Genomic DNA, 26,039 nt, shown 5'->3' with positions numbered 1-26,039 from the left:
CACTTATCAAATGCCTTTTTAACATATCAGAACGTTTGCACTCAGTTTCCAGAGCCTTTCTAACGGCCATCGGTTTGTTCTCGGCAACATAAACCGTTTATCAGTCCAGATATTTGATTTTGTAAATTGTGAAAGGGCTCCATCTGGTGTAATATTGGAAGAATACATAAATATATTTATATGATGTTCCAAGTGCCCTGTAATAAGTTAAATGACACTTCTATTTATAGATTTCCTTCATGCCTATCCTGCTTGGCGTAGCACTTTTCTATCTGGATGTAACATGCAGACACACTTTTAAAAGTCAAAACAGCCCAATGATAAAAAAATACTTTGTTGTCTTATCACTGCTGTACATGGAGGTAGTCATCATTACTTTGACACAGAAATCAGATAAACAAATGGAAAAAAGACACTATTTATTAACAAAATGTCAGTTTTACCACAGCAGGAAATAATAAAGCCCCGTGAACACCAGTGTATTTGGCAGTTACAATGAATGACATAGTTACGTTACCGATTATTACAAACAGGTCGCAGCCCCAAAAACCAATTGAATCAACCTCATAACGCCATTCTGCTGACAAGATAAAGAAAACATCCAATTAAATATACCTCGAAACCTGAAGGATTAAAAAACCGTTTCCTGTATTGAGATCTGATTTAAGACTTCAGATATTGATACAAAATTAAATTAAATAAAAAATATTCGAGAAGGCTGCCACTTGTTCACTCTACAGTGTATTTCTATTAAATGTTAGAAACCACCACAATCAACAAAATTATCCTTCATTCCATTTCAAGTGTTTAAATATCCCCCACAATATTTGGTTCTGCATCTTTAGAATATTGGCGGCAACATTATTTTACAATTAATTTGGTCAACGACTTGTCGGCTACGGTGAAAACGGTGAGTCGGTGAAAAACCTCCTTTGTATCAAATACATCACAGCATCACCAACGTCCTGCACACAGTTTGGTTGGACACAGCATCAAAGGTCACTGAGCCAGTCGCATTCTCAGCAATGAACCACAAAACCAGCACAATGTACTACAAAATGTATTAAGAGGCCCATATCATATCTACACTACATTTTATGTATCCAGTGAACATTTTTGAGTTTCCTCACTTGTTGTAAACTATGAGATAAAAGTGACTTATTTCTCTGTACATTATTGTGAGGGACATTTGGATTGTCCGATGTGATGCAACCGCTTTCCCGTAAAATGAGTCTCTTACTTTCCTGATTAAATAGTCAAATAAAAAGGACACAAATATTACTTGTCTGACATATACTATGAACAAATAATGTATTCCCTGGCTTAACAGACATTAGTGCAACTGTTGAGCTCTTGCAAATTAATGTCTTAGAAGCTAAATCCACACAATGCTATAAAATGTACTTTTTTTTAAGCAGCGCTAATGTTGTATTTGCAAACATAGATTATTACCATATGATTTATATGTTCATAACAATCTGAGCACTACAGGTAGCGAGTGCTGTATATATCCTGAAAGACGACAAAAAACTAAACCAAGTAAACATACACCGGTATATAAATAGCAGAATCCGATATGCAACCCATTAAAAAACAAATACCATACTGAAAACAAAAACAGCCAAGCCTAATAGTGCAGTCCAAAAAAAAGTTCCCAAAAAATTAAATAGTATTTTACCCATCGAATGAATCAGGGCTTTCATATTCTTACCCAGTTTACATTTTGACAATGCAGAGATCAATAGAAAAGAACCCGACAAACTAAAAGGTCTAAATTTGTAATACAAAAATGGGTTTGAAATGGAGTTAATGTGTTAAATTCTCATTTTATCATAAATGTTGTAAAATAATATGCCATAATATCATGCCTGACATGACTGTAAGACTCGTATTCCCTCAGTATTCAATATAGTTTCCATTCATTCCTTAGATAACGGAGCCCTTACATTTGAAACTTTGCAATGACTAGCTGAGCACTTGCCGGTGTCAACACAATTTAACAAACTAAAAACAAGTGTCACACACTAAGGCATGAAACAACCCAAAGCTTTACATCTTCACCTTTGCATTAGGTTCTTAATTTCATCTAATGAGCAACTCATGTAAACCAAATAAAAATAGCTGCTTTACTTGGCCGTCACTGACCCTAAATTTAATACTAAATCATATCAGGAGCAACGCTTCATAATGGAGGTTGATCTAACCGTGTGTTGTGTGCCTATTACGTCTAACATTTAAATCTAATGTCTGTTACAATCATCAACTGTCACCTACCATTGATTACGTAAGGATAATCAATGCAGATAATCAATAGCAGAAATAATACTGAGCTGAAATTGAGCATACATTTATTTTAAAAAGCATGATTTGCTTCAACAGTTAGGGTTGTGATACAATTATTGTTTTCTACAAAAAACACACCACTTATAACTAAAACAAATCCTTCCTTTTCCTTAAAAAGTGGACAGGATGGCACAAACATTCTGTTCCTAAAACAGACATCTCCCTTTATTTTAAGTCTGCATCTGTTTCCAGAGAGAATTGCGTTTTACTGTTTGCTTTTTACCGTCTTGGAAACAAATGTACACAAAGTGCAAGTACATAATGTATTCAAGAAAACATCAACAGAATTATCCTTTTCCGTGATCACAAAAAAATTTGCAAACATGTTTTGTTGTTGTTAAAAAGCCAAACAGCACTTCATAACTCATGTGGATCAAGCCATTTGCTCCCCTGTCTTTCTCACCTGCACTGTAAGAGCTGTGAGTGGTGCAACGGAGTAAAGTGTCCTCTGCTCCTCAGACCGCGCAGTCATTGGTTCTGTCTTGGAGTTTGCGGGTGAGGATGAGGATGGTGGAGAGGGAGGAAACTGACATGTGGAAGATCAGCTGCCAAGGGTTCCTCAGGCCGAGCAGGTAGAGGTTGCATAGGACAATCACAATCAACAGAGTGAAGGACTTGAGCTTCTTCAGAGAAGAATGGAACAGGTAGAGGTGGCACTGTGGACACAGAGGTCGTTGACATGCTGTCAGAGAGAGTTGGACTTGGGTGGATTTCAGTTTGCAATGAAAATGTGAACTTCACCTGCAACACGCAGCAGACAAACGCCAGAAGAAATGCCACAACATTCCATACGCCTTCATAATCATCCTGTGTGCAGAGAAGAGAAACAACTTGTGTCATTCAGGCCAGAGTCCACATCATTGAAACTGTACCACATTTATTTCAGATTATAGCTGACTCACACGAAAATGAACGTTTTGCAGTTTTGTGGATACCTCATCATTATCAAACTCTGCTTTCACAGCAAAATGCAAATGCAGTTGTGCCAGCTTAACATAGAATTAATGTTAGCTTGTACATGACAATTTAAAAATAAAATGACCAACTGAACATAACAAAGCAAAGCCATAGTACAGCATTATTTCCCTAAAACACTTTTCTTTTTTTAATATACATTATATCTTTATAGAACGTATGAAACATAATCTATGACACATCAACGTGCTGTACTTCTACTTTAGGTATATTTGGAGCATTAGCGATAGGATCGCACTAGCCATACCTGAAACGTGTACTCTATGAGGTGAACACCGCGGATTATGTTCAAAGATGCACACATAATATTTAGGACCAGCGAGAGGATGCCTGCTGCTGTCACTGGTTGGAGTCTTCCCTTCTGACCTGTTTAAATAAAAGAAAGAAAAATAAATTAGTGCAAAAATAATCAAACAGAAAACGTTGAGAACATTTCCTCATTTCTGCATTACATAAACATGAAATAATAAACGACAGTATTGTACATGTTACAGTGTACAAGTCATGTGGTCAGTCTTACCACACCCAGGACCTTGCTCCATGTGCCCATTTGCAGTGCCGTTGGCGAGTTCCACTTCCTCCAAGTTAATTACTTGTGGTGGATGGACCCTCAGATCCTCCTGGACCTCGACCAACGTCACTTCCAGGGCCGGACCACCACTCTGGTTGTAATGCTGCTTCAGCTTCTGAATGGTGCCGTCTGTCAATTTGCAGCAACGTAACATCAGCATAAATCAATGTATCTTTAGTTTTAAGCATCGCAGCAGAGCAGCTTTGTTTATCATTACATTACATTTCATTTAGCTGACGCTTTAACCAAAGCACTTAGAATCATACACCGTAGACACAGCTACGGGGAGCAATTCAGGGTTAAGTGTCTTGCTCAAGACACATTGACTAGGGCCATGAGCGGGGATCGAACTGACGATCCTCTGATTGAAAGACAGACCTGCTTACCACTGACCCACAGTTGCCCATTGCCCATTGTCATTCAACATATCTTACTTGAATTCAAAGTGAAGCCCTTTGCAATTCTAAATCTAGATAACAGCATTTCTCACCAAATTCCAAAAACGGATACGGCCTGGCTGCCAAGGCAACAACAGTGCTATTGAAGCATGCTGTGAACTCCCAGCGCAGATCTTCCAGGAAGCAGAAGGCCTTAGCAACAGGGAGGCTGCAGTGGCACACGGTCATGTAGGATACACCCTCTGAAGAGACGAAGCTGAACAGGTGAGAGGAGAAAAGGTGTTTAGTCAACAAACAGCCTGACACAGTGCGACATGGATGCGCCTGTGATCAAATGGACAACATTCTGTCTGTCTACTGTACACTTATACACTGATTCTCTATTTTTTCGCCTTAAAAATAGCACAACTAAAAGAGCTTTATTTCCTGAAACCTACTAGATGTTGAGCTCCCGGCCCTTGATGGTCCCTCTGTCAGGGAAACGGGCCAATGCCTTGCTGATGGTCCTGAGCTGCTGCTTTCTCTCCTGGAGCTCGCGGTTGTGTTCAAAGTCTGTGGAGGCCGACAGGGGGAGTCCATCCCTCACCCGGACCACGAAGGCAAACAGGATCAGAGACATGATCCACAATGTCCATGGAGAACACACAGCCTTACATGGGGTAAAGAGAAATATCAGATCGTCAATGTTTCTATGTTAGGATTCTAAATTCAATACTTTCATTATTTTACCTTCATTTAAAAAATAAATGAAAATCATTTCATTTTAAACTAAGAAATGCCAGAAAGAGTCAAAAATGCTTCGCCATTGCTTAGACATGATTATCAAGAAAGTTGCAGATCAATTTACTCCCAATTTACTTCCTGTATTAAATAATCAACAAATAAATTCAGCTCAATTTAGGTTCACTTAGCGAAACTATTAGATTAATAAAACAGCTCTGAAATACATCCTATCTTCATGAAGGTTTTCAGGCATGTTCATGGTTTGATTATTTTAAGAGGTGAAGTGAGGGAATCCTAAATATTAGAAGATCGTATTGCTGTTGCAAAATAAACCAGCAGCATCACACACTTCCAAGTGACCATAAACTTTAATTAGATAGTACTATCCAACTTTGTGTTGCAAATTGCACCCTCATAAAAGGAAAAATGAAGACAAGACAGTTGAGTTTGTTTGTTTAGACCACATTAGTTCCAGAAGGTGCACATGTAGTGTATATTATTAGTAACAGAGTAGGTTTACAAATTGAGCCGTCTTGTTCATGTTTGCCCTGCTTGGAAAACAATGGAGATTTCAGTGTAAGTTAAATGACATCCGTAGAACACCTTACCTCATTATCATAGGTTTCATGCTGCACGTTGTTACTGAGCTACGAGAGGTTAGCTGAGCGACATTACACCATCATATAAAGGTAACACCACCAGTAAGTAGCCAGCTTCAGAGACCCGTTACGAGCGCAAACACATTATTTATATTCACTGAGATGTACACAGACAACCTGAATAGGCTATTATAAAACATACGTAATAAGGTTTATTAAATATAGCCAACGAGCTAACTCGAAATCGTTTTCCGGATATAACAAAACCACAACAAATCTTCTACGGGTCCTCGAAAGGGACACACACGCTTTGTCCCGCAAAGCGCAAACGTCTTCACTTAAAAGTTAACATAGGAATGGTCGGGTAGCTATTTGCCTGGCTAGCTACTGTACAGAGGTTAGTTACCCCATCTCATTTGAACGTGTAAATAAGCTGTGAGCTTCCAACGTTACATGAAATATGAACGTTATTGCGGTTGCGAATAAAAACGAACGTAAACTAGCGAATTTAAAATAGCGACCCTGACTAATTTAGCTAGCTAGCGTTAGCTGTTTGCGGTTAGCTTAACCATTTTGCAAACGCAAACATGTAGCTATGTCAACGTTAGTTAACCTAGCATGCTGCTGTTGGGTGTGTTGCCCGTTTTTATTTACTGTTCTGTTGCATTAGATGTGCCTTGACTGTCGTGAGTAACATGTTTGCCTTCTAACAGCTAACTTAGGTTAGCTATCGTTGAAGTCGTGACTGGAAATAGCGTTATTTACTAACTAGCTAGTTAATTACATGGGTTAACTCATACTTAGGTTAAGAAAATGCCGATTCTGGTGAGCAGCCGTTTCTTTTTTACATTGCCAACTTAACATGCATTCATACGTCATATTGCACATAACGTTACTGGTATTATCCATTGTGGTATTCGTGATGTGCATGGCATGTGCATAGTCCCTCAGATATAACTAAATAGTTGACAACACTACCATTGCTGTCTATATTTAGCAGGGGAGTTTTATGATCGTACAATACAATCAGCGGTGTTACGGGTTAACAAGCAACTCTCTCTTCTCTTCCTATTTTCATCAGCGGTCGTAACTACAACAACAGACGCGTTGGGCTGAAAGTCGCCCGTTAACACGGTCGCTTGTTAAACCGTAACACCGGTGCATCAAACACGGTGAAGTTTTGTAGCATGGCTATTAATGGCAGTCAACATCTTCCATTGGTCTCATTCGTGAATGCCGTACTGTTGATCAACATCAGCTGTGAAGTAGCATACAGCATAGGTGCTTCAGGAACTGTTGATGAGTTCATGGAGGTTAAAAGTAAAGTTTGTTGACACATTTAATTTGTAGAAATATCTTCCTTATACTCTTCGGCCATGGCTTTCTTAAAAAAAAAAGTCAATCAAGTAAAAGACACATCTCTTTCCTTGTGGTTTTCAGCTATCAGTGGTCTTAGATCTCTGTTCCTCTTGTAGACTACTATGCCAGCACACACACACACACACACACACACACACACACACACACAGCGCACCATGTGACTGCATTTTCTGAACAATTTGTTGCCTGTATCATGGAAATTGTAGGACGATTACGCTTTTAATAAATAAATGCTGACAGATTATTAGATATCCTGCATTCTTGCACTTTGCCAGCAAAACAATATGTGGCAAGTCGGATGTCATCTATGTTGTGCACAAAAAAGCTGCTGATACACCAAATATTGGTGTGTAGATTTACATATCAACAGTTTATTGTCTTTTTTTTATGCAACAAGGAGGGAGCAATGACATTGAACAAGTTCAGAAATATCATTTGTGTAAAGGTGTAATGAGTAATGATTCCCTGAATTGTTTGGCACGGGTAAACAGTGAAGTGTTGTCCTATCGTTGGTGTTTGCTTACATTTGTTGTCGTGGCTAAATGCAAACATTGTAAAACAGGTCATTACATTTCATTTAGCTGACGCTTTTATCCAAACCGACTTAATGTCCAACCAAAAGGCAACCGAGAAACCGTGAAGATTCATTCCCGTCTCCTCCCACTTTGACTATGTTGTTAATCAGGTTTAGTAGTGGTGCCAGTGACATTTACCTGCCACAGAGATATCTAAGTGGTCAGTGGAAACAGAGTTAAACATGTAGTCAGGCAGCTGTGTTGTGCTCTGATTTGCATAGCCAACATATATGTCTCCTCCCATCCTTCTATCTCCTCCCCTTTCTGTTCCTCTCCTCCCTCTCTGTCTTTCAGTCTCTCCACATTGTTTCAAACACACTCTTCTAAATATACTGTACGTTCTAGGTGTACACTTCAGTAGCTTACTGCTTCTTTAAGAGAAAGGGGACCTTATTATTTTTTCTCTTTTCATTTTTTGTACCCTTTTCTACATTTTAGGTAATCAAACTTTTAGCAGAATGGGGGTGAAAGACCGCCCTCAGTGTTACTTTGATGTGGAGCTCAACCGGGAGCCAGGTAAGATCATTTCATATCACTCTACAGGTATGATAATTAGATTGAGATGTGAACAGCCTCAGCTCATCTTCATAGCCAATTACTTTGATCTGTTCAAACTGTTTAGTACGGAGGTTGTTTTTGTAGCCTTTGAGCTTCTGATTGATGCTCATTTGGTTGTACAAACTGAAAGTCGAACACCCTGTGGTGCACTGGCTCGGTAGACTAGTTTTGTGTTTGTATCCGTACTGAATGGTGCTATTGAAGTCCCTGAGAAGCGATTAGCATCGTACTTTTCAAGCAGGTGGTCAGTTTAATGGCCTCAGGCTAAATAGCTGTTATTGCGGTAGGAGCTGGCTCAAATTTGGACAGGAAGGGACAAAACAAACCCCCCATCAGGCTCTTAGTTTCAGATTTGCACCTAGCTATGGAAAAAATTCTCTAAGGCCTGAGCTTCACCACAGGATTGTTCTAATGGTGAGAAGGTAATTAAAAGTGTGCGGTGTCGTAACATTTGGGCTACTCTTAATTGTGTCCTTGGCCTGTTCATTTTCTTCCCTCGTTTGTTTTTTGTAACACCACATTTATTTTGACAACGCCTCATATAATCTTTGAAGATAAAAAAAAAAGTTGTACCTACAAGATAAAGTGAGCTAATATTTCCCCTTTTTTGCATGTGTTTTATAGTTGGGCGCATTGTCTTCCAACTTTTTTCGGATGTTTGTCCCAAGACAAGCAAAAACTTTCTCTGTTTGTGCACAGGTGAGTACCAGTCAAGAACCGCTTTCACTTTGTCATGCTTTTGCAACATTTACTGCATTGACCAAACTGTTAAAAACAGAGAACCCTGTTAAAGAGAGAAACATGAAAGTGATCTGTTTGCATTTCTCAGAAGGAAAACTATACATCTTAGCAATATCATTTTCAGTTGTGCTGTTGGTTTCTCCTCAACAATAATTTTCTGGTTTTAAATTGTGTCTCGTCACATTTCACATCTCTTTCTAATATCTCCTGCCTCTGCCAGAAAAAAAGTCATAATGAGTATATCAATGAATAACAACATGAGATATGAATTGAAAATAAGAACCACAGTTTCACACTATATACCCCTCTCGTCATTTGATATCTTGAGGAAAGGAGCTAATGGCTGGAGTGTAAACTGCCAGTGACAGATGGAGTCACTGCACAGATATCCCACTGAGCAGAACACAGTGTCCTGTCGTCGTGGCAGTCTGCCTAGAGATAGCCATAAATCTGTAAACATACTGCAGATCGATACTCCCGTCTACTTTTTTCACCCCAACTGGCCAAGGGGGATGTGATGCTGACAAGGGCAGACGTGGGAGATGGCTGGTTATCTTGTTCCTTTTCCTAAACACACAGACGCAACATAACACAGTGATACACACGACTCCGCTGGGCAATTTGATGTGGCTTCTCTTTAACGTCTCTAGTGTGTCCTTTTAGGAGGGGATCAGCTCACATTATTAGAAACTGAACCCATGGAACAATGCTGAAACCAGTGAAGTAAATATACTAAAAGATTAGCAACCTAAGCTGCCCATTTGAACAGCCAGCCCCCTGTCCTCAGAACAGACCCTGAAACGCATCTAATGAAATCTCTGCATTCACGTCTCCTTTCTCCATAAGGAAAGGGAAGTCCGGGAGGTCAATACCTCTGGGTATCGCTCCCCTGTTGGTATCTTCTTAATGAATTCTGCAGTCCTGCACAGGAGTTTTAACAACAGAATGCCTGAACAAAGGCGTTTAGTTTATTGAAATACTTTCCCCGAATGTGGTTTCATTCCCTCGTTTAGAATAAACTCCATGTGGCAACATTCACCTCAAGGCATCAGTATACACAAAAGCTCTTTTTGTCGGAGCCGTTCTGTTGAATGTTTGGTGTTGGATGAGAGCTCATTTCACATGCATGTAATTACAGGTGAAAAGGGAACTGGCAAAATAACAGGGAAAAAGCTGTGCTACAAAGGCTCCACCTTTCACAGAGTTGTAAAGAACTTTATGGTCCAGGGAGGCGACTTCACTGAAGGTACAGTAATTATGTCATGTAACCTCATTGACTTTGGATGTGTGTGTTTATAAAGACATTCAGAATTGAGTGAAACCGATGGTTTAATCTTTTTCTTTAACATCAAATCAAATGAAAAAAAATGATGGAAAAGTGTTTTGGATAATAGTAATGCTTTGTATCATTTCAAAGCTGCAACTGCAGTAGTTACATCAAAAACTGATATAGATACTAGACACAATTGGTCAGTTGGTGCCAACATATTTATGGCAGTAATCCAGGAGACCATAGATGCTTCCTGAATGTGGCAGCTACTTAAACAATGTGTCCTATACACACACACACACACACACGCATTAACAACTTTCTTTGTCCAAAATGCTCTTTTTCTGCAGACAGCATTTTTTTCCGAAATGTTCTATAATTTGCTTTAACCCTTGTATGGTGTTTGTTTGTTGTTCATAATGCTGGTATTCAACTTTTAAAGGACCATGGTAAAAAAATAATTTAATCTACATACAATCAAATTTTGTCAAAAAAATACATCCATTAGGCGCATCAAATAAATCATATTATCCTATTTTGTCACGCTACAAGTCATTAGTTTCATATTACAGCCATTACACATTTTATGTCAACATTCAGAGTCGAGGCTTACCTTTCTCGTGAAGGATTTCAGTGAATTGTCAGTCAGAGGTACAGACATCCAGAGGCTTCACCAAATCAAGAGGTCCGCTACCCTTGTTCGCCCAGAAGGCACTCATACGTGGGAGGAAGAATTGGGGCGTTTCTTTAAGGTTCAGGTCCATCGCCGATCATGCTAACCTGCATATCTCTGGGGTGCGGCCCATCGCGCGCAAAAAAAAATTGGCCGATCGCAGCACTTTCTCTCGCCAAAAACATTGGTTCGCCCGCGTCATTTCTGTCTCTCGTGCGCTTTTCCTAGCGCCACGGTCCGTCCGTCAGCGCGCCGAGGCTTTACAGTTCTCTGCCCCGCCCGGACACGAACGCTCATCAGAAAATTGCATCACCACGTAACATCTCGAAGGGAAAAAACCATCATAGAAGAGAGGAAAAATTCGGCAATATGCGATCAAGCGGTTAGCATTCCAGGGAGCAGAAGGCATCATCGCGGGTCTCACAATCTATGACGGGTGTAACATAGTACAACACACTCGACATACCAATTAATCGCTGTACGTCCGTGTGGTTCTTTATAACAAAAAATGCACGCCGTTCCCTGCGTGTGCAAGTCCATCATTAACATTCTGGCAGAACGCGTCCATCAGGCATCTTGGTTGCCATTACGAATATCACGCCGCTCGATGTACGCGGAATCATAATCTGAGCATCAACACAATGGACAGAGTCACTATCATTATTTCGCCAAGTATCTCATTTTCTGGTCATACACAAGTATTTTTAATATCATTTTCAAGTTCTTTGTTATTGGTTTATTAATCTATATTATATTGTTTGTGTTCAACAAGTACACTGTGGCTGGCTGCTGATCTATCAAGCTTGTGTTCTTTTCACAGCCCAACACCATATTCAAGCACCAGTGCGATCCACAACTGATTGCATGCGGAGACAGCGGTGCATGGAAACACGCGTTGATGAATGAATCTTGTCAGCCTAACTACACATTTTTGGTTATCAAATGACCTTGCTAAAATCACAATTTTCTCAACAAAACACACATCTTTTATTAATATTTACACATACGAGCAATTAAGATGTTAATATAACAATATTTATAAACACTTTTTTTTGTTATGTTTAATATTTTTTTTCAGCATTTTTTTTTAATTTTTGTTTTTTTTTGTTATATGGTTAAAAAACTTTTACTAAGAAGCATAAAGAAACACTATTTTTGTTAATTTGAATCATGAAACTAGGTTAACTATAACTATAAAATTTTACAAATTTTTGTATAAATTTTTACATTTAACATTTATTATTTTACATTTATTTACATTTATTTGACATTGTATTGAATACAATACATGACATTTTAATCTGATTTGCATTATTGCACACAACACATGAGTTCTTTAAATTGTGTGTTTCTGCATCGCTTCTTGCATGAGTGCATTATTTTACTGTCTTTTTGTTTCTTAATTGTCCACAACATTCAGAATGATCTTTTTTTTTTGTTTTGCTGTTTCCGGCCGCATTTCAAGAAAACTTTATTTAAATGCTTTTTTGTTGTAAGGTATTGTCAAACATATACTGCAACAGCATCACAAGGTTAATAAGCTCTGACTTTTGTGTATTGTTCATTGTATTCACTTTCCTTTGTCACACACACTTCTCATGGTTCTCCTGACAGGTGGTTCGGGTATGGGTGTTCTTACATTGTTCTTTCTGCCCTTTCAAAGCAGCCTTTCCAGGTTGGCCTCTGAAGGTTCCTCTTGCTTCCCTCTTTCTCTCCCTCTGTTCCACTTCTTTCCAGTATATTCAGAAGAGGCGCACCATCTCACTCCTCTGTTGTCCAGTCCTCCCAAATCACAAAATGCCAGTGTCCAGTCCTCTCCAGCAGCTCCTCAGTGGCCACCTTGCCAAAGTTGTTTCCTCTGTTACCCTTTCTGCCTTCAGCTTGCAAGGCCCTTCTTCTCCTCTTCTGAGTCTGGTACTTCTCTTCTCCCATCCTGTGTAGTGTACTTATCCACATTTCTCCCCAGTAGTGTACTATTATACACCACATTTTTGGTTTGTGTTTGCCTGTTCTGGATAGGACGTTTTCGTAGACTTGAATGACACAGGGATTTGTAGGAGCTCAGACTCTTTTTTGCACTCATTCCTGTGCTCTCACCATGACAACACTCACACACACCCACACACACCACACACACACAACTACACACACACACACACACACTACAGCCAGCACACCACACACACACACACCACACACTTACAACACACACACAACACACACACACACACACACACACACACAGCACACAGACAGACACAGCACAGGACAGAAGGAGACACACACACACCATTTACACACCCCAAGGATCACAAGACCCAGTGGACCTTACACAGGATAACAATTACAAATGTGGGGGGGGTGAGTGTGTGCTGTAATAAAAAATGTTGTCTGAAATACTTGGGAATCACATGATGTTTAAGACATTTTTCTGTCAAAAGTTTTATCAAATGAGTTTTATTTATCAAATAAATGTATAGAAAATATAGTCAAGACATTGACAAATGAATAGAAAAGATATTTTGTTTTATCTGATTTTTTTTTTAAACTTGCTTTTGCTCTTTTTTGACAATTTCAACACAGCTGTTGCAGCATTGCATTCCTGCTGTTAATTTGTTAAGGTAATTGAAAGAAATGTCACGCTGCTGTGTCACCACTGACCACAGTTGTTTTGGATTGAGTGGGGCTTCTGCACGGACCATGCGTTGTCAAGCCCCAAACAACAAGCTGGGGTTGGAGATCTCTGGTGACTGTGCTGGCCACTCCATTACAGACAACATGCCAGCTGCCTCCTTCTTCCTAAATAGTTCTTGCACAATGTGGAGGTGTGCTTGTTGTCCTGTTGGAGTTGAGGTGGAAAATCCTGCGCTGCTAATCATGCATGTGTTAAAGGGGTATGGCATGGATGCAAATGGGCGTCCTAATCCCTTTTACCAAATACAAATCTCCCTTTACCAGCACCAAAGCAGCCCCACCAGCACCATTACCTCCACCATGCTTGAGACCACCATGTCACTCCATCATGCTTGATTCTCTTGTCATCTCCTTCTTCACAAATGTTCTTTCCACCATGTTCTTCACTCAAACTTGATCCATCTGAAACAAATCTTCATCTGTCTCTTTCACCTTTCCAATCTTCTTCCCAATCTTCCTTTTCTTTTTCTTTTTATGTTTTCTTTTTTTTTTTCTTTTCTTGCCAGAGATTTTTTCTTGTTTCACCGTTTGTGAAGGGCCCAGTCCCCTCTTCACTGGCGTTCTTTGAATGGCGATTTTCATTTAAATACCACACCCAAAGTGGCTAGCTGAGTCCTATTTCCCTCCAGAAGTCTCTCTCTGTACTTGTCTTCTTGCTGAGTTGTGCACGGAGGGCCTCCCACTTCTCTCTCTCTCTAGAGCCGCTGCTTCTGTGTTTCTCTCTAGGAGTAGGACACACAGCTGTAGGACATTTGTTTTTCAGTTCCTTTTCAGTTCATCGCATGAATTTAGAAGAAGAATGGAAGAAAGAAGTTTTACATGAAGAATGTTTTTCTTTTCTTTTTTCTTTTTTATCTTCTTCCACAAATGTGTGATGCAGATAATCAACTAGCTCAAAGGAAAGGCCAGTTTATAGCTTCTCTCATCAGCCAGCACAGTTTTTCAGCATAACTAACATATATGGGTTCAAGGGTTTTAGGTTTTCAAGGGTTTCACATTAGTCTTTTTTCTAAACAAAACACAATAACACAATGTAACACTAGAACACTAGTGTGATAATTGGGCCTTGGATATCTATACTGTGGAGGATTCATTAGAAACCGTTTCCAGTTCCAGAATAGACCAATCATTTACATAACAAATAATAGAGTTAGTTGATGATTGATGATTTAATATTAAAAAAAAAAAAAATTTCTTTCTTTGAAAAAAATAAGGACATTTTCTAAGTGATCCAACTTTTTGAACGGTAGTGTATGTTCTTATGAAAAATTAGCCAAGGTAATAAGTCTGTTGAAAAAAAAATAATGAATCATATTATTTTTGTTTTGATGAAAAATGAAAACGGGTCCCACAGACCCGAATACCATACAAGGGTTAAATGACATTATTTTGTTAATCTCCGCAGGAAATGGAAGAGGGGGAGAGTCCATATACGGTGGCTACTTTGAAGGTAATGTGAATATCTAATTACCTTAAAACAGTCTCCATGATTGATGTCTCTTTGCTACTTTTGCATGAGCAAAATGTTGCATGTGCCTGTTGCGGTAATAATGTTTATTTGTGTATTTTCCTATGTATGACTCTGTTGACCTTCACTTTTCCATTGTGTCGTGCTGTCTTCTATTTAGTAGTAATGGGCTTTATCAAATCCGCATGGAGAATAGGTATTGCTGAAAGCTCCAATCTACCTGCCTAAAATTTTTCAACATATTCTTTTATTTATAGAGTGGTCTTTTGCAAAATGAGAAGGTAAGAGATGTACACAGCTCAGTAACACCATGTCAACATTGTCTCCACCACCTGCCTCTGTCAGTCAAAACGGTGCAAATGTTTGCAACGGCACAGATGCACATTTGTACTGACGAAATGTTTCTATTCAGACGGCTACCCTGAGCCTCGTGCTGCTCAAGTTACTTTTAATGATACACACCTGGTATTTATAGCTAGGTGACTGCGACGACACGTTGTCTCACACGTCCTGCAGGCTCTCGGCTCTATAGGAAGACTCATAAAATACCACAATGGCAATAAGATGTTTAGAATGAACTATGTTTAAATAAAGATTGAGGCATTTGGGAGCATTTTACCTTTTGAGTTTTCCAAGTTAGAATAACCTTCAGGACTTTTTAATGATCCTGGATCCCGGGGAGAACGTAACCTTGATGAGAAGAAAAGCAATGGATAGATAATCCATCTAAGTCTAAGTGGTTTGCGGCCTGTTTCCATGAATGGAAACCAATAGAATATTTTTTGGAACACGGTCAGAATGATGTAAAATACTTATATTTAATACTAATAGTTTATTTAATTAAAACCCAGTTTAGCATTTGAGAAAAGGACTAAAAGTAACAGCCTGTTTAGAAGGACAGGTTGGTGAGGCTATGTTTCGATTGTTGGTTAAAAATGGTTATTCCTTTTGTCTTGTTCTTCCCTGAAAATATTTCCGTTGTTATGCATCAGAGAACGCACTTTTGAGACTTCGATCCCTCTTTCTCTGCTGCCAACAGATGAGAACTTCATTCTCAAACACGACAGAGCCTTCCTGTTGTCGATGGCCAATCGCGGGAAGGACACTAACGCTTCCCAGTTTTTCATGTGAGCAACACATGATTACATTATTCGTTTGCTTTCTGTTCCCTTTGAAACTGTAGAGTACAACTTGTCATTGAGTGTGAACGTCATTCACCCGCTGTGTGTAGTTGATTTTCAAAGTGCAGGGAAACATGGATTCATTCTTTTTTACCTCCAAATGTGTTACATTTTTTTCTCTTGCCGTTTTTGTGTAACATTTACAGAAACTCTAGCATCCTGCTCTTCCAAGGTAATGTGTCTCCAAAGCTGTGTTTCTCTCTCACCTGACTGTATTTATCACTCAGTAGTTTGTATTCCCAACTATTCTGCAGAGTACAGTCATCATTTTAGATTTTGTTTTGAACAATATTCACAAATGACTTGAGATTATTTTACTTTCTAAATCAATAAAACAGGTTGTCACCATAACCTGTTTTATTTATAAAAAATCTTAAAGCATACAGGAGAAAATATAGACATCCATTCCATCGTATGATCTAAATACAGTCATAAAATTGCCGACACTGTATTGTTGAGGGTTTCTTTTGCCCCTGTAAATGGCTGTTCTTTCTAAATTGATTTGCAGTCAAATATCATTAATAAAATTGGCATTCTGACAAACTCTTCACCTTTTTGAGAAGTTTCCTGTGGCACAGTAACACCCGCACTTTGTTAAAGTTGCTTGTTTATTCTCATTCTTTTCCTCCTTTTTCTCCCTTTCTCATGACCCTGACCACGGCCATTGGTTGACCTTCCCTCGCTTCTTTATTGGCTTTTCCGCAAAACAGCACAACCAAGACGGCACCTCACCTCGATGGGTAAAAATCCAATGTCACTTTGACACTTACGGTTTCATTGCAATGGTCTTTTGTTGATAGTGAACTTTCCTACATTGATTTTCTGGCATATTACTCAATTATTTTCTGTCATGTATGTGTAGTATGCCTTCAGGAAGATTATAATTTCCAGGGCTTTTTAAAAAATCCTGGAATAGTCAAGTTGCTGTAACAGGCCGAAATTTCTTTCCACCTTTTGTGCAGAGTCCACGTCGTCTTTGGTCTCATCATCTCAGGCTTTGAAGTGATAAAGAAGGTTGAAGGGCTGAAGACGGATTCAGCCAGCAGACCCTACGCTGATGTCAGAGTGATGGACTGTGGACAACTTTTCACGAAGTCCGCTAATGATGGTAAGTTTATTGACTGACCTGTGTTTTCCTGGACGTTTAGGATTAGCTTCATTCTATTCTTGTGTTGTTGTTCCAATGATAAGGACATAATCAGACTTGCCTACTCTTTTTGTGGCACTCCTACTTCCTACTGAAGATATAAAACTTAATGGGTCACAAATACAGTGTTTAACAAAAATGCTCAGTAATTGTGGAGCCAGACCTTTCTTAAGCCACAGACACAGGTCTTTGGCAGTGGCTGACCTTCAAAATAGATAGCGACAACTTGTATTTGTTCTTAAAGGACCAGTGTATGTGGTTTAATGGCATCTAGTGGTGAGGTTGCAGATTGCAACCATCTGAATATCCCTTCCCCCTCCCTTACCAAGTCAGACTATGCTGACCTTCAGGTGTTCTAGGCTACAGTAGAAACACGGCATTACAACATCGCTACCAATGTAGATGTGAAGAGCTCATTCTAAGTGAATGGAAATACAACAATACATACATTCATACTACGAAAAGCTTAAATGTATGTCACCATTATATCCAATTTATTTTGATAAAGTTTTGCATATGCTTCTAACTGGGTCATATGTTATGCTTATTCTGGAAGAGGTTGTCATTTTAATGCCAGCATCCCCCCCCCCTCCCTCCACTGGCATTAGTTACAGTAACATGATCTTCTGTTTAATGAAGATCAGCGAGGTGATGTCTGTGAAGTTCAGCTGGCATGTGCCCACATGACTGCCAGGCCTGCCTCCATTGCCCCCAACATAGCGAGTAGAATCAAACAAAGCTTTATTTGTTGTAGTGCTGATCCCCCCTGAACCCTTTTCTTCTTACTGTTACTGAGAAGCATATTTTTAATGAAATGACATTCAAACCATTTTGTTTTTTTCTTCAGTACTTGAAGGCAAAAGAAAAAGAACCTCCCATTCTGCTGACTCGTCCCTCAATTCCCATGACTCGCCCTCGGCCTTTTCCTCTTCAGTGGGATCTGAAAGCGAATCGGAAGAGAAGTACAAACATCGCAAACACAAGAGACATGCGAAGAGTAAACGGCCTAAAAAGAAAAGGAGGGAATCAAAGACGGAGAAGAACATTGACCTTCGGCCTGTCGAGCAAAAGTACTATTTTTATTCATGTTCACAACTTCATCTGCTTATTACTCACATGAACCTCCAGTCTGATCTGTGTATTCAAGAATACATAGAAGTGATGGCATGATTAACTGAGAGATGTTTATTTTTAAGTAACAACATATTGTTTTGGATATTGTTTTGTTGAAGCTCTCACAGTCCTGTGGAAAGAGAGATGCTGGAGGGAGACAGTGAAGTGGAGGGAGAGAAGGAGCCGAGTGGGAGGAGAGAGAAGCCTGTCGTCCGACTAGAGGAAATCCCACCGGTGCCAGAGAACCGCTTCCTGCTGCGTCGAGACATGCCATCCCAGGAAGATAAAACAGAGATGTCAGTTAAAAAATAGATATATTTAAGTTTCTTCATTGATACGTATACACTTAAGTAATTAACCGTATGTGTTTACTTTGACATTTTATCTTTTCAGAGTTGAGAAAGAAGAAATGTCTGTTTCAACTGAGCCGAAACCAGCAGTGTCCAAGTCTGGACGCAAGATCAAAGGCAGAGGAACAATGGTACGCTCGCCTCGACTCAGATCAGAGATCTGCCGGTGTAGACGATCAGTTCTGGTGCTCATTAAGTATTTGTTCATGCAGTATTCTGCTTGTTTGACTAACTGCGAGAGTCAATATTTGTACACAAGGGTCGACATTACTTCTTTTAACCCTCCTGTTACCTTTCGGGTCAATTTGACCCCATTCAATGTTTAATGTCGGTGTTCTTTGGGGTCAATTTGACCCCAGACTGTGTCAAACATAAAAGAAATATCAACTTTTTTATATATTTAAAGGGCTATTTAGGTAGTCAACAAACAAACATAAAGTACCTCACACTTAAACTTGGGAAACAATATTAATTCTAATTTTCTGGAGGTTTTAATTGCTGGGGTCAAATTGACCCCGAGGGTAAAATATGTTAGTAAATGTGAAGGTAACAGGAGGGTTAAGGAATCACAATCCCAAGAAGAGAAGAATTGATTGACATCTACTTATTGATCCCAGAAACAAAAAATATACAATTTTGTTTCCTACATGCTCATCTCTGCATGCTTATCGTTTCTGCTAAGATTATGTATTATATGCAGATGAAACCCTTCAGAACCCTCCCCGTCTGCTCTGACTGGTTTATAAGAAAAGTATGGTGCAACAGTAGTTCTCAAATAGTGGGTGGAGAAAGTCACATGGGAGGCGGCATCTAATGAGCTTTCAACGATTTGTTACGTATTCTTTTTAATGCCGTTTAAATTAGCAACATATTGTGTCTTTCTTGCAGAGATATCACACCCCCACAGGCTCTAAATCACGGTCTGCATCTGTGGAAGAACGGGGTAGCAGTGAAACTCCACCACATTGGAAAGAAGAGATGAAGAGAACCAAAGTGTATCAACCGCCGAGCATTGAGAGATGGAGCAAAGGAGACAAGTAGGACTTAATATTTTACCGTGTAACTTCAAACATCAGTTATTTCTTTATTCTTCTTCATGCATCTTTTGACTTAACAGGTTAAACGATCATTCCTCAAGCAGATGGGCGGACAGAAGTGACTCTGCATGGTCCCGGTCTGCAGAGCCCTCCTCAGACCCCGGCTCTGAGAGGTCCAGCCTGCGCCGCCAACAAAGAAAAGAGAAGAAGAAAGCCAAACACAAGAAGAAGGCCAAAAAACGAAAGCGTGGCAAGAAGAAGAGCCCCGAGAGCAAACCACAAGAGCCTTCCCTGTCAGTGGGTGAAAAGGAAGCATCGTCAGAGAGGAAGTCCAGAAGATCACGCTCTCCAACCCGCTCCTCTTCAAATCAGCAGAATTCATCAACTCTGAGGGGACGGCTGTCAGTCAGAGACTCTCGGTCATATTCTAGATCCTATTCATCAAGTCAGTCAAGATCTCGAGAGAGGTCCAGGTCATATTCAAGATCCAGAAGCCTTTCGAGGTCTAGAAGTCAGTCTTTGTCTAGATCCAGATCTCAGTCCTCTTCTCGATCCATTTCAAGATCAAGATCCAAGTACAGATCTTTGTCTCCACCCAGAAAGAAGAGTTTATCCAGATCCCCAAGAAAGAGGAAAGCCAGCAAGCACAAAGCGGACTCCATGGTGTCCGAGAAACTTCCAGAGAGTAACGTTACACCTGTCCCCAGACTCCCGAGTATCCCGGCTCCTGAAAGTGCCCCAATGATCCCAATGAGTGACAGTCCCCCACCCTCACGCTGGAAACCTGATCAAAAGCCCTGGAAGCCTTCTTACATCCACATTCAGGAGATTAAATCGAAAGTCGCTCTCAGCTCCTCCGCTAGACAAACAGTAGCTACTGGTAGAGAAAAAGCTCAGACTCCCATTCCACCAAAGTGTCTGCCAGGTGACTCTGAAAGCCACAAACCTGCAGGGCGCTCACACAGCAGGTCCTCCAGAAGCAGGTCCTACAGCCGCTCAAGGAGCAGAAGTTATAGTAGGTCCAGGTCTCGGTCCCCTCATCAGTATAAAAGCAGATCGTCCTCCTTCAGCATATCAGACTCTGAAAACTCCCAGAAAGCATACAGCAACAAGAAGAGTTCACTAGACAAGGAATGGAAAGAGTATTACAGCTCTCTGAGGAGGATCAACAATGAAGATACGAACATTTCACCCACAGGTAGTGAAGATGCTCAGCCAGGATCAGAGAAGAGTGCGAGCTGTGAGCGTGGTCCTGATATCAGTGACTCGAGGAGAAGTGTCTCTTCGGAGAAAATAGAAGAGAGCAACAGCGCACAGGATCAAGAAACAAAGCAATGCAGCGCCATGCTGGCAGAGTGCTTTAATAGCCGGTCCGAATGGGATAGTGACAGTGATAAAGTCAGTCAAAGCAACAGTCCCACCCGGCCGAAAAAGCTGAAATTGAAAGAATTTGAGTCCAATAAACTCCTTGACAAGAAGTTGTCTGTTCTTCCTGGATGGAATTCTGAAAGTGATTGTGAAAATATAACCTCCAGGACATTGGCCATATCGGAAAAAGAGGAAGGGGAAGCTAGTACAGAATCGGATTATGAGACTTCCAGAAAGTCGTTGGAGGCAGGGGTTGCACTGGCACACGGGATTGCTGCCGCTTCTGGTCGGCCAGAGGAAAGTCCTGAGAAGACCCCGGCGCCGGCGAAGCACAAGAGCAAAAAGAAGGCCAAACGTAAACATAAACATAAGAGAAGAAGTGAGAACAAAAGCGGCTCCCATCACAGTAAGAACAAAGGAAAGAGATCCAAGAGGAAACATCAGAGGCTTAAAGAGACTTTTCACTGGCAGCCTCCTTTGGAGTTTGGAGAGGAGGAAGACGAGGAAGAATCAAAACGAGAGAAACCTAGTCCTAGAGTTGTCAAAGGAAGGCCTGGTGTGGGCAGCATGAATGAAAAAGTGACCTCTTTAAACAAGAACGCTAGTACAGAAAAAGAGGGGGGGCAACATAAAGCAAAGGAATGTATCAACAAAAACCCCAAACACCCTGAACTTCATCTTCACTCATCCAAGAGGAACGGGGCCAGTGTCCCCAGTGTCCAAGAGCAAGAGGCGTTGGATGATATGGACATCTGTACCCCAGAGCATGACGCTGAAATTGTCGAACATCCAGCCACATATGATTTGAACAGTAACGAGTTTACCCTCAAATCGACCTCAGGGTCTTCAGACGTGGCCAGTCGAGATGGCGGTCTCCTCCCCCGCAGAGAGCAGCCTTGTGGTACCCCCTCTACAGCTGGTGGACTGCAGGATGAAGCCACCACCGGCAGACCTGCTGACGCTGGGATTCATTTCAAATGGAGGCCCTTGAAGGGAACGTCCGCTCTCCAGCACATGAATGTGCTGCCCGTCACCGCGAGAAACGTCCAACTCCAAGAGCCTCCCAACACGCAGGGAGTGAGAATGGAGGTGAAGAGCCAAAGCCGGGTCCGACCAGGCTCTCTGTTCGATGAGGTCCGTAAGACGGCGCGGCTCAACCAGAGGCCAAGGAACCAGGAGAGCTCCAGCGAGGAGACTTCCCCCGCTGTGGGAAATCCGCGGGGAACGCGGCCCCCGAAGAAATCGCGCTCGGCTTCCAGTCAGCGGTCCCGCTCCAGAGGCTCGTCCCACTCCTCCAGCAGGTCCAGGAGTCGATCCCGCAGCTCCAGCTACTTCTCCAGGTGAGACCGAAAGCACTTTCGATTAAACGAGCAGCAGCAGGAAATCTTTCTAAATACCGGAGAGGCTTCTTGGACAAACCGCTGTGAGGGGATAAACCTGATGGATGTGAAGCATTTGTTATAAAACAGTCTGTGGGGTCTGTAGTACCGACTTTTTTGTTCTATCTCAATGTGATTTACAACACAATTTAATTATTTTAGGAGCCGCAGTAGGAGTCTGAGGAGGAGACGCGGAAGACGACGGTCGCGCTCTCGTAGCAGCACATATCGAAGTTACGGGAGTCACAGGTACGGCCCGAAACACCCATTAAATAATCTGTTGAGCCCTCAATGGGTCCCGGTGGGGAAGTGTTTTCAGCTGAGGGGAGACCACAGAGAGAAGAAACCTCGGAGCGTGGGAGGTTTCCGTGCCGTGCTCTTTATTTTACATTTCAGCCTTGTAAAGGAATTCTTCATCCACAAGAAAAGGGAGAAAAGTCTTCGTGAATTGAAGTGAATGGGCTCCAGGTCTAACAAGGTTATCAAAACATTCGTTTACAAACTCTCACAAATGGTTGTTTTCTGCAAAAGAAAACCCTCTGTCATGTTAAAATAATATGTGAACTGTACACACAACCCTCCCAGCACTTTCCATTATATTTTCTATTGTGTATTTTATGTATGATTGTTTTTTTTAATCTATGCATCTGAGTTTGTTTTTGTTTTTTTTCTTCTACCAGCCGGACGTCCAGCAGAAGTCATTCCAGAAGTCGCTCATATGAACGCCGTCGTAGGTTCAGGTCTGTGAGCTTTTTAATGGTCCAAAGGAAAGAAATAGAAATGTTGAATTGTTCATGAGTCCTCATAATTACAAATATAAACATAATCATGTAAACACCATATTTATGATGAAATGGAGATCAGTTTTATCTTAATAACACTTAAATTCAGTGCTGAGAGTTTGAAAGGATAATTTATATCAACTTTTCATAAACTGGAACAAGTTTTTAGTAATAGAGTTTATATGTTCGCATGGAAACAAATGGTACTTAGTAATACATATCAAACATTAGAGATACAACAAGTAGGTGAATATTAATTGATTCTTTTGGCTATTTTTTTATTCATATTTCAATAGAAAGTGAAGCTTTTCAGCTTTTTTCTTTGTCTTGTGTGTCAGCACATTCATTGTTCCTCAGGTTCGTAGGACACAATCAGATAATAACAGACGTCTCCTTGGGCGTTAGAAATTGTGTTGGCCATTATTCGCCCTTTTCTTTCATTTTATAGAACAAAAGAGGAATCTTTGTATCAAGAAAATAATCACCAGATAATTAAAATAATAGTTTGTTGCAGCCCTTGAAGAGATCAGTTCTATCTCTAGTCATTAATTATAGTATCTAGCGAGCATGAGGCAGGAATAACCAATCAATCGTTCTCCTCTGAGCACGCACACCACATCCAAATAGTCGTGGTGGTTCTTTATCTTCATGCCGGGACTTTTTTCCTTGTAAAGCCAAGTAGATCTGTGTGAATGGAACACTCTTCTGGAGGTGCCCCGAAAATAATCTCCCTACGTCAACGCAGGTCAGACTCCGACGACAGCTATTCCAGTCGGAGTCGGAGTGCGAGCAGGAGGCGAGGAGGACGCAGGCGGAGCGACAGCTACAGGAGCTCAGACCGCCGATCCCGGTAAGACGCTCTGCGCCCTGTTGCACCCGGCAAGCTGGCTGGTCTCCCGTCAGGCCTGTTAACCTTTTCTCTCTTCCTCCCCGTGGCTGAATGTTACATTGCGGTGTCAACACCGAGATGCATTCGGCATACAGTAGTACAGCGTACGCATTCAATAATGCGTGCATGAAAACTCATATTTTCCCACGGCGTCTCTTGCTCGCAGGTCGTCGCGCTCTTCCAGCGGCAGTTCTTCCAGGCGCAGAAGTCACAGTCGCAGCAGTCGGTACCGCTGAGCCTGCGGCAGGTTGTTGGTTTAAAGTCTGCCAAAAGAGATCAACGCAACACAGTCTGGACCCTCCGCACGCTGTCACTGTTCTCATGAGGACACGCCGTCGTCCACCCGGTTCCTAGTTTAATACTGTGCTGTGTGACAGCCTGAGGGGTTGAATGTCATAGAATTTAAATAAATCACTTTACAAGCAGCTCTTCTTATTTTACGGCCTGTCACAGCGGAGAACTAGAGCCTATAGAAGTATAACAAAAATAAGAAATACGCTATATGTATTTTATATTGCATATTTATATATTACTTTTCTACTACTTCTGAAATGTACAACTATTATACTGCGAGTGTCTAATCCTCTCAGTTCTGACGTCTGTGAGGAGTTAGTGGGTATCGGTTGAGGTTATGCCTTAAATTCTGTCTTTTATTTCGAGAAGCCCCTCGTTCAATGGAAGAAATAACTTTTTGTAGCAGTTTCAAGCTGTAGTTTCTCTTTGTTCCATATGTTTTTTGCTGGATTAGGAATGTTAAAAAAGCTGTAATTGAAGATTGATATGTCTGAACAGTTATGAATGTTTACACATAATAAATACCACAGCATCTTAAAGCCTATGTTTCTTTCTTTTTTTCTCATGTCAGGTAACTGCAGATGTCCTTTTCTGCAGAATGTGTGCCTTCATAATGGCGCCACCTAGCGTTCACTTCAGAACTGCAGCTTGTGTGTGTACTGCAGATTTAAGTGTGCATTATATTATGTAAAAATAATTAACTTAACAAATACTCATTGTAGTTTTTTTAATATAGAGTCCACCATGCAACTACCATTTACTCACTTCATTGGAATAAGACAAAAGTGACACGGCTCCATCGTTGTTCCCTCTTTGCTAATTGTTTACATACAACTGCAGGCGTGTGAGCTCTTACACTCCATGATAGAAACTAAAAATGGTCCATCAGATAGAGATCCTATTGAATGCAACAGGAACTATCTTTTTTGACTGAGTGCAGCAGTGCAGTTTTATATATAAAAAAGAAGATACTTTGACCTCTTTTGGCCTCAAAAAGCCCTCAAATGAAGCAATCTGAGAAGAAAATATCTCTTTTTAGTTATAAAAGGTGACGTTTCCTCATTTTATGAAAGTAAATCTGGTTTATCTTGTGTCAAAGGCTTTGAGCTTCATTACATTTCGCTGATGCTTTTATCCAAACTTACAATCATACACTGTAGACACAGCTACCCGGAGTAATTCGGGGTTAGGTGTCTTGCTCAAGGACACATCGACTAGCACATCCGGAGATTGAACCGCCGATCCTCTGATTCAAAAACGGACCTGCTAGCCTGACAGTCGCTCAGTCGTCTCCACTCCTGCTTTGGCTTTTGTTTATTTTTTATTAATATGTATGAGTAAATGTAGATGCAAATGTGTGTCTGAATAGATGTATGTGAATCTTAGTGTGCACATAAAATATAATATTTATTAAAAGTGCAAACAAGCTAATTACAATTGATGTCCACACTAAGGTAAAATAGACAAAAAGGCTTTTACTCGTGCCTAACCATTAAATCACTGAATGTTTCCTTCACAAAATATGTCCTAG

At 40.7% G+C, this 26,039-nt stretch overlaps 2 protein-coding genes across 3 annotated transcripts; one reads left to right on the top strand and one right to left on the bottom strand.

Annotated features, from left to right (window-relative positions):
* Positions 1-404: 404 nt before the first annotated feature.
* Positions 405-5,857, bottom strand: sec22c (SEC22 homolog C, vesicle trafficking protein). Its single transcript, XM_056433824.1, has 7 exons — positions 5,619-5,857; positions 4,725-4,936; positions 4,380-4,543; positions 3,839-4,018; positions 3,566-3,684; positions 3,085-3,150; positions 405-2,999 (listed from the first exon to the last, which is right to left on the bottom strand). The coding sequence occupies exons 2-7, from the start codon at positions 4,904-4,906 to the stop codon at positions 2,799-2,801; spliced, it is 912 nt and encodes a 303-aa protein (XP_056289799.1). The 5' UTR covers positions 4,907-4,936; positions 5,619-5,857; the 3' UTR covers positions 405-2,798.
* Positions 5,858-5,949: 92 nt separating this feature from the next.
* Positions 5,950-25,047, top strand: nktr (natural killer cell triggering receptor). Of its 2 annotated transcripts, XM_056434051.1 has the most exons (17): positions 5,950-6,006; positions 8,003-8,080; positions 8,747-8,821; positions 10,002-10,109; positions 14,906-14,950; positions 16,008-16,095; positions 16,860-16,889; positions 17,112-17,257; positions 18,144-18,366; positions 18,529-18,705; positions 18,803-18,890; positions 19,648-19,796; positions 19,877-22,504; positions 22,706-22,792; positions 23,224-23,283; positions 24,071-24,175; positions 24,381-25,047. In XM_056434051.1, the coding sequence occupies exons 2-17, from the start codon at positions 8,023-8,025 to the stop codon at positions 24,448-24,450; spliced, it is 4,137 nt and encodes a 1,378-aa protein (XP_056290026.1). In that variant the 5' UTR covers positions 5,950-6,006; positions 8,003-8,022; the 3' UTR covers positions 24,451-25,047. The 2 variants fall into 2 exon arrangements, with proteins under 2 accessions (XP_056290026.1, XP_056290027.1); XM_056434052.1 differs by lacking the exons at positions 5,950-6,006; positions 8,003-8,080; positions 8,747-8,821; positions 10,002-10,109 and adding an exon at positions 15,226-15,249 and having other exon boundaries at positions 14,895-14,950.
* The last annotated feature ends 992 nt before the right edge of the window (positions 25,048-26,039 follow it).

Source organism: Pseudoliparis swirei, chromosome 16 (genome assembly GCF_029220125.1).
Source record: "Pseudoliparis swirei isolate HS2019 ecotype Mariana Trench chromosome 16, NWPU_hadal_v1, whole genome shotgun sequence".
Lineage (NCBI taxonomy): Eukaryota > Metazoa > Chordata > Actinopteri > Perciformes > Liparidae > Pseudoliparis > Pseudoliparis swirei.
The sequence above is the reverse complement of the archived record's forward strand: the minus strand, read 5'-3'. Positions and strand labels throughout refer to the sequence as shown.

Excerpts from the sequence above, each read along its gene's own strand:
- sec22c (XM_056433824.1), bottom strand. The coding sequence starts at position 4,906 with ATGTCTCTGATCCTGTTTGCCTTCGTGGTCCGGGTGAGGGATGGACTC. Across the intron at positions 4,019-4,379 it reads GTATCCGTTTTTGGAATTTG|ACGGCACCATTCAGAAGCTG; the intron begins GTGAGAAATGCT and ends GCAAATTGACAG. Across the intron at positions 3,685-3,838 it reads GGAGCAAGGTCCTGGGTGTG|GTCAGAAGGGAAGACTCCAA; the intron begins GTAAGACTGACC and ends TTATTTAAACAG.
- nktr (XM_056434051.1), top strand. The coding sequence starts at position 8,023 with ATGGGGGTGAAAGACCGCCCTCAGTGTTACTTTGATGTGGAGCTCAAC. Across the intron at positions 8,081-8,746 it reads GGAGCTCAACCGGGAGCCAG|TTGGGCGCATTGTCTTCCAA; the intron begins GTAAGATCATTT and ends TGTGTTTTATAG. Across the intron at positions 17,258-18,143 it reads CACGAAGTCCGCTAATGATG|TACTTGAAGGCAAAAGAAAA; the intron begins GTAAGTTTATTG and ends TTTTTTCTTCAG.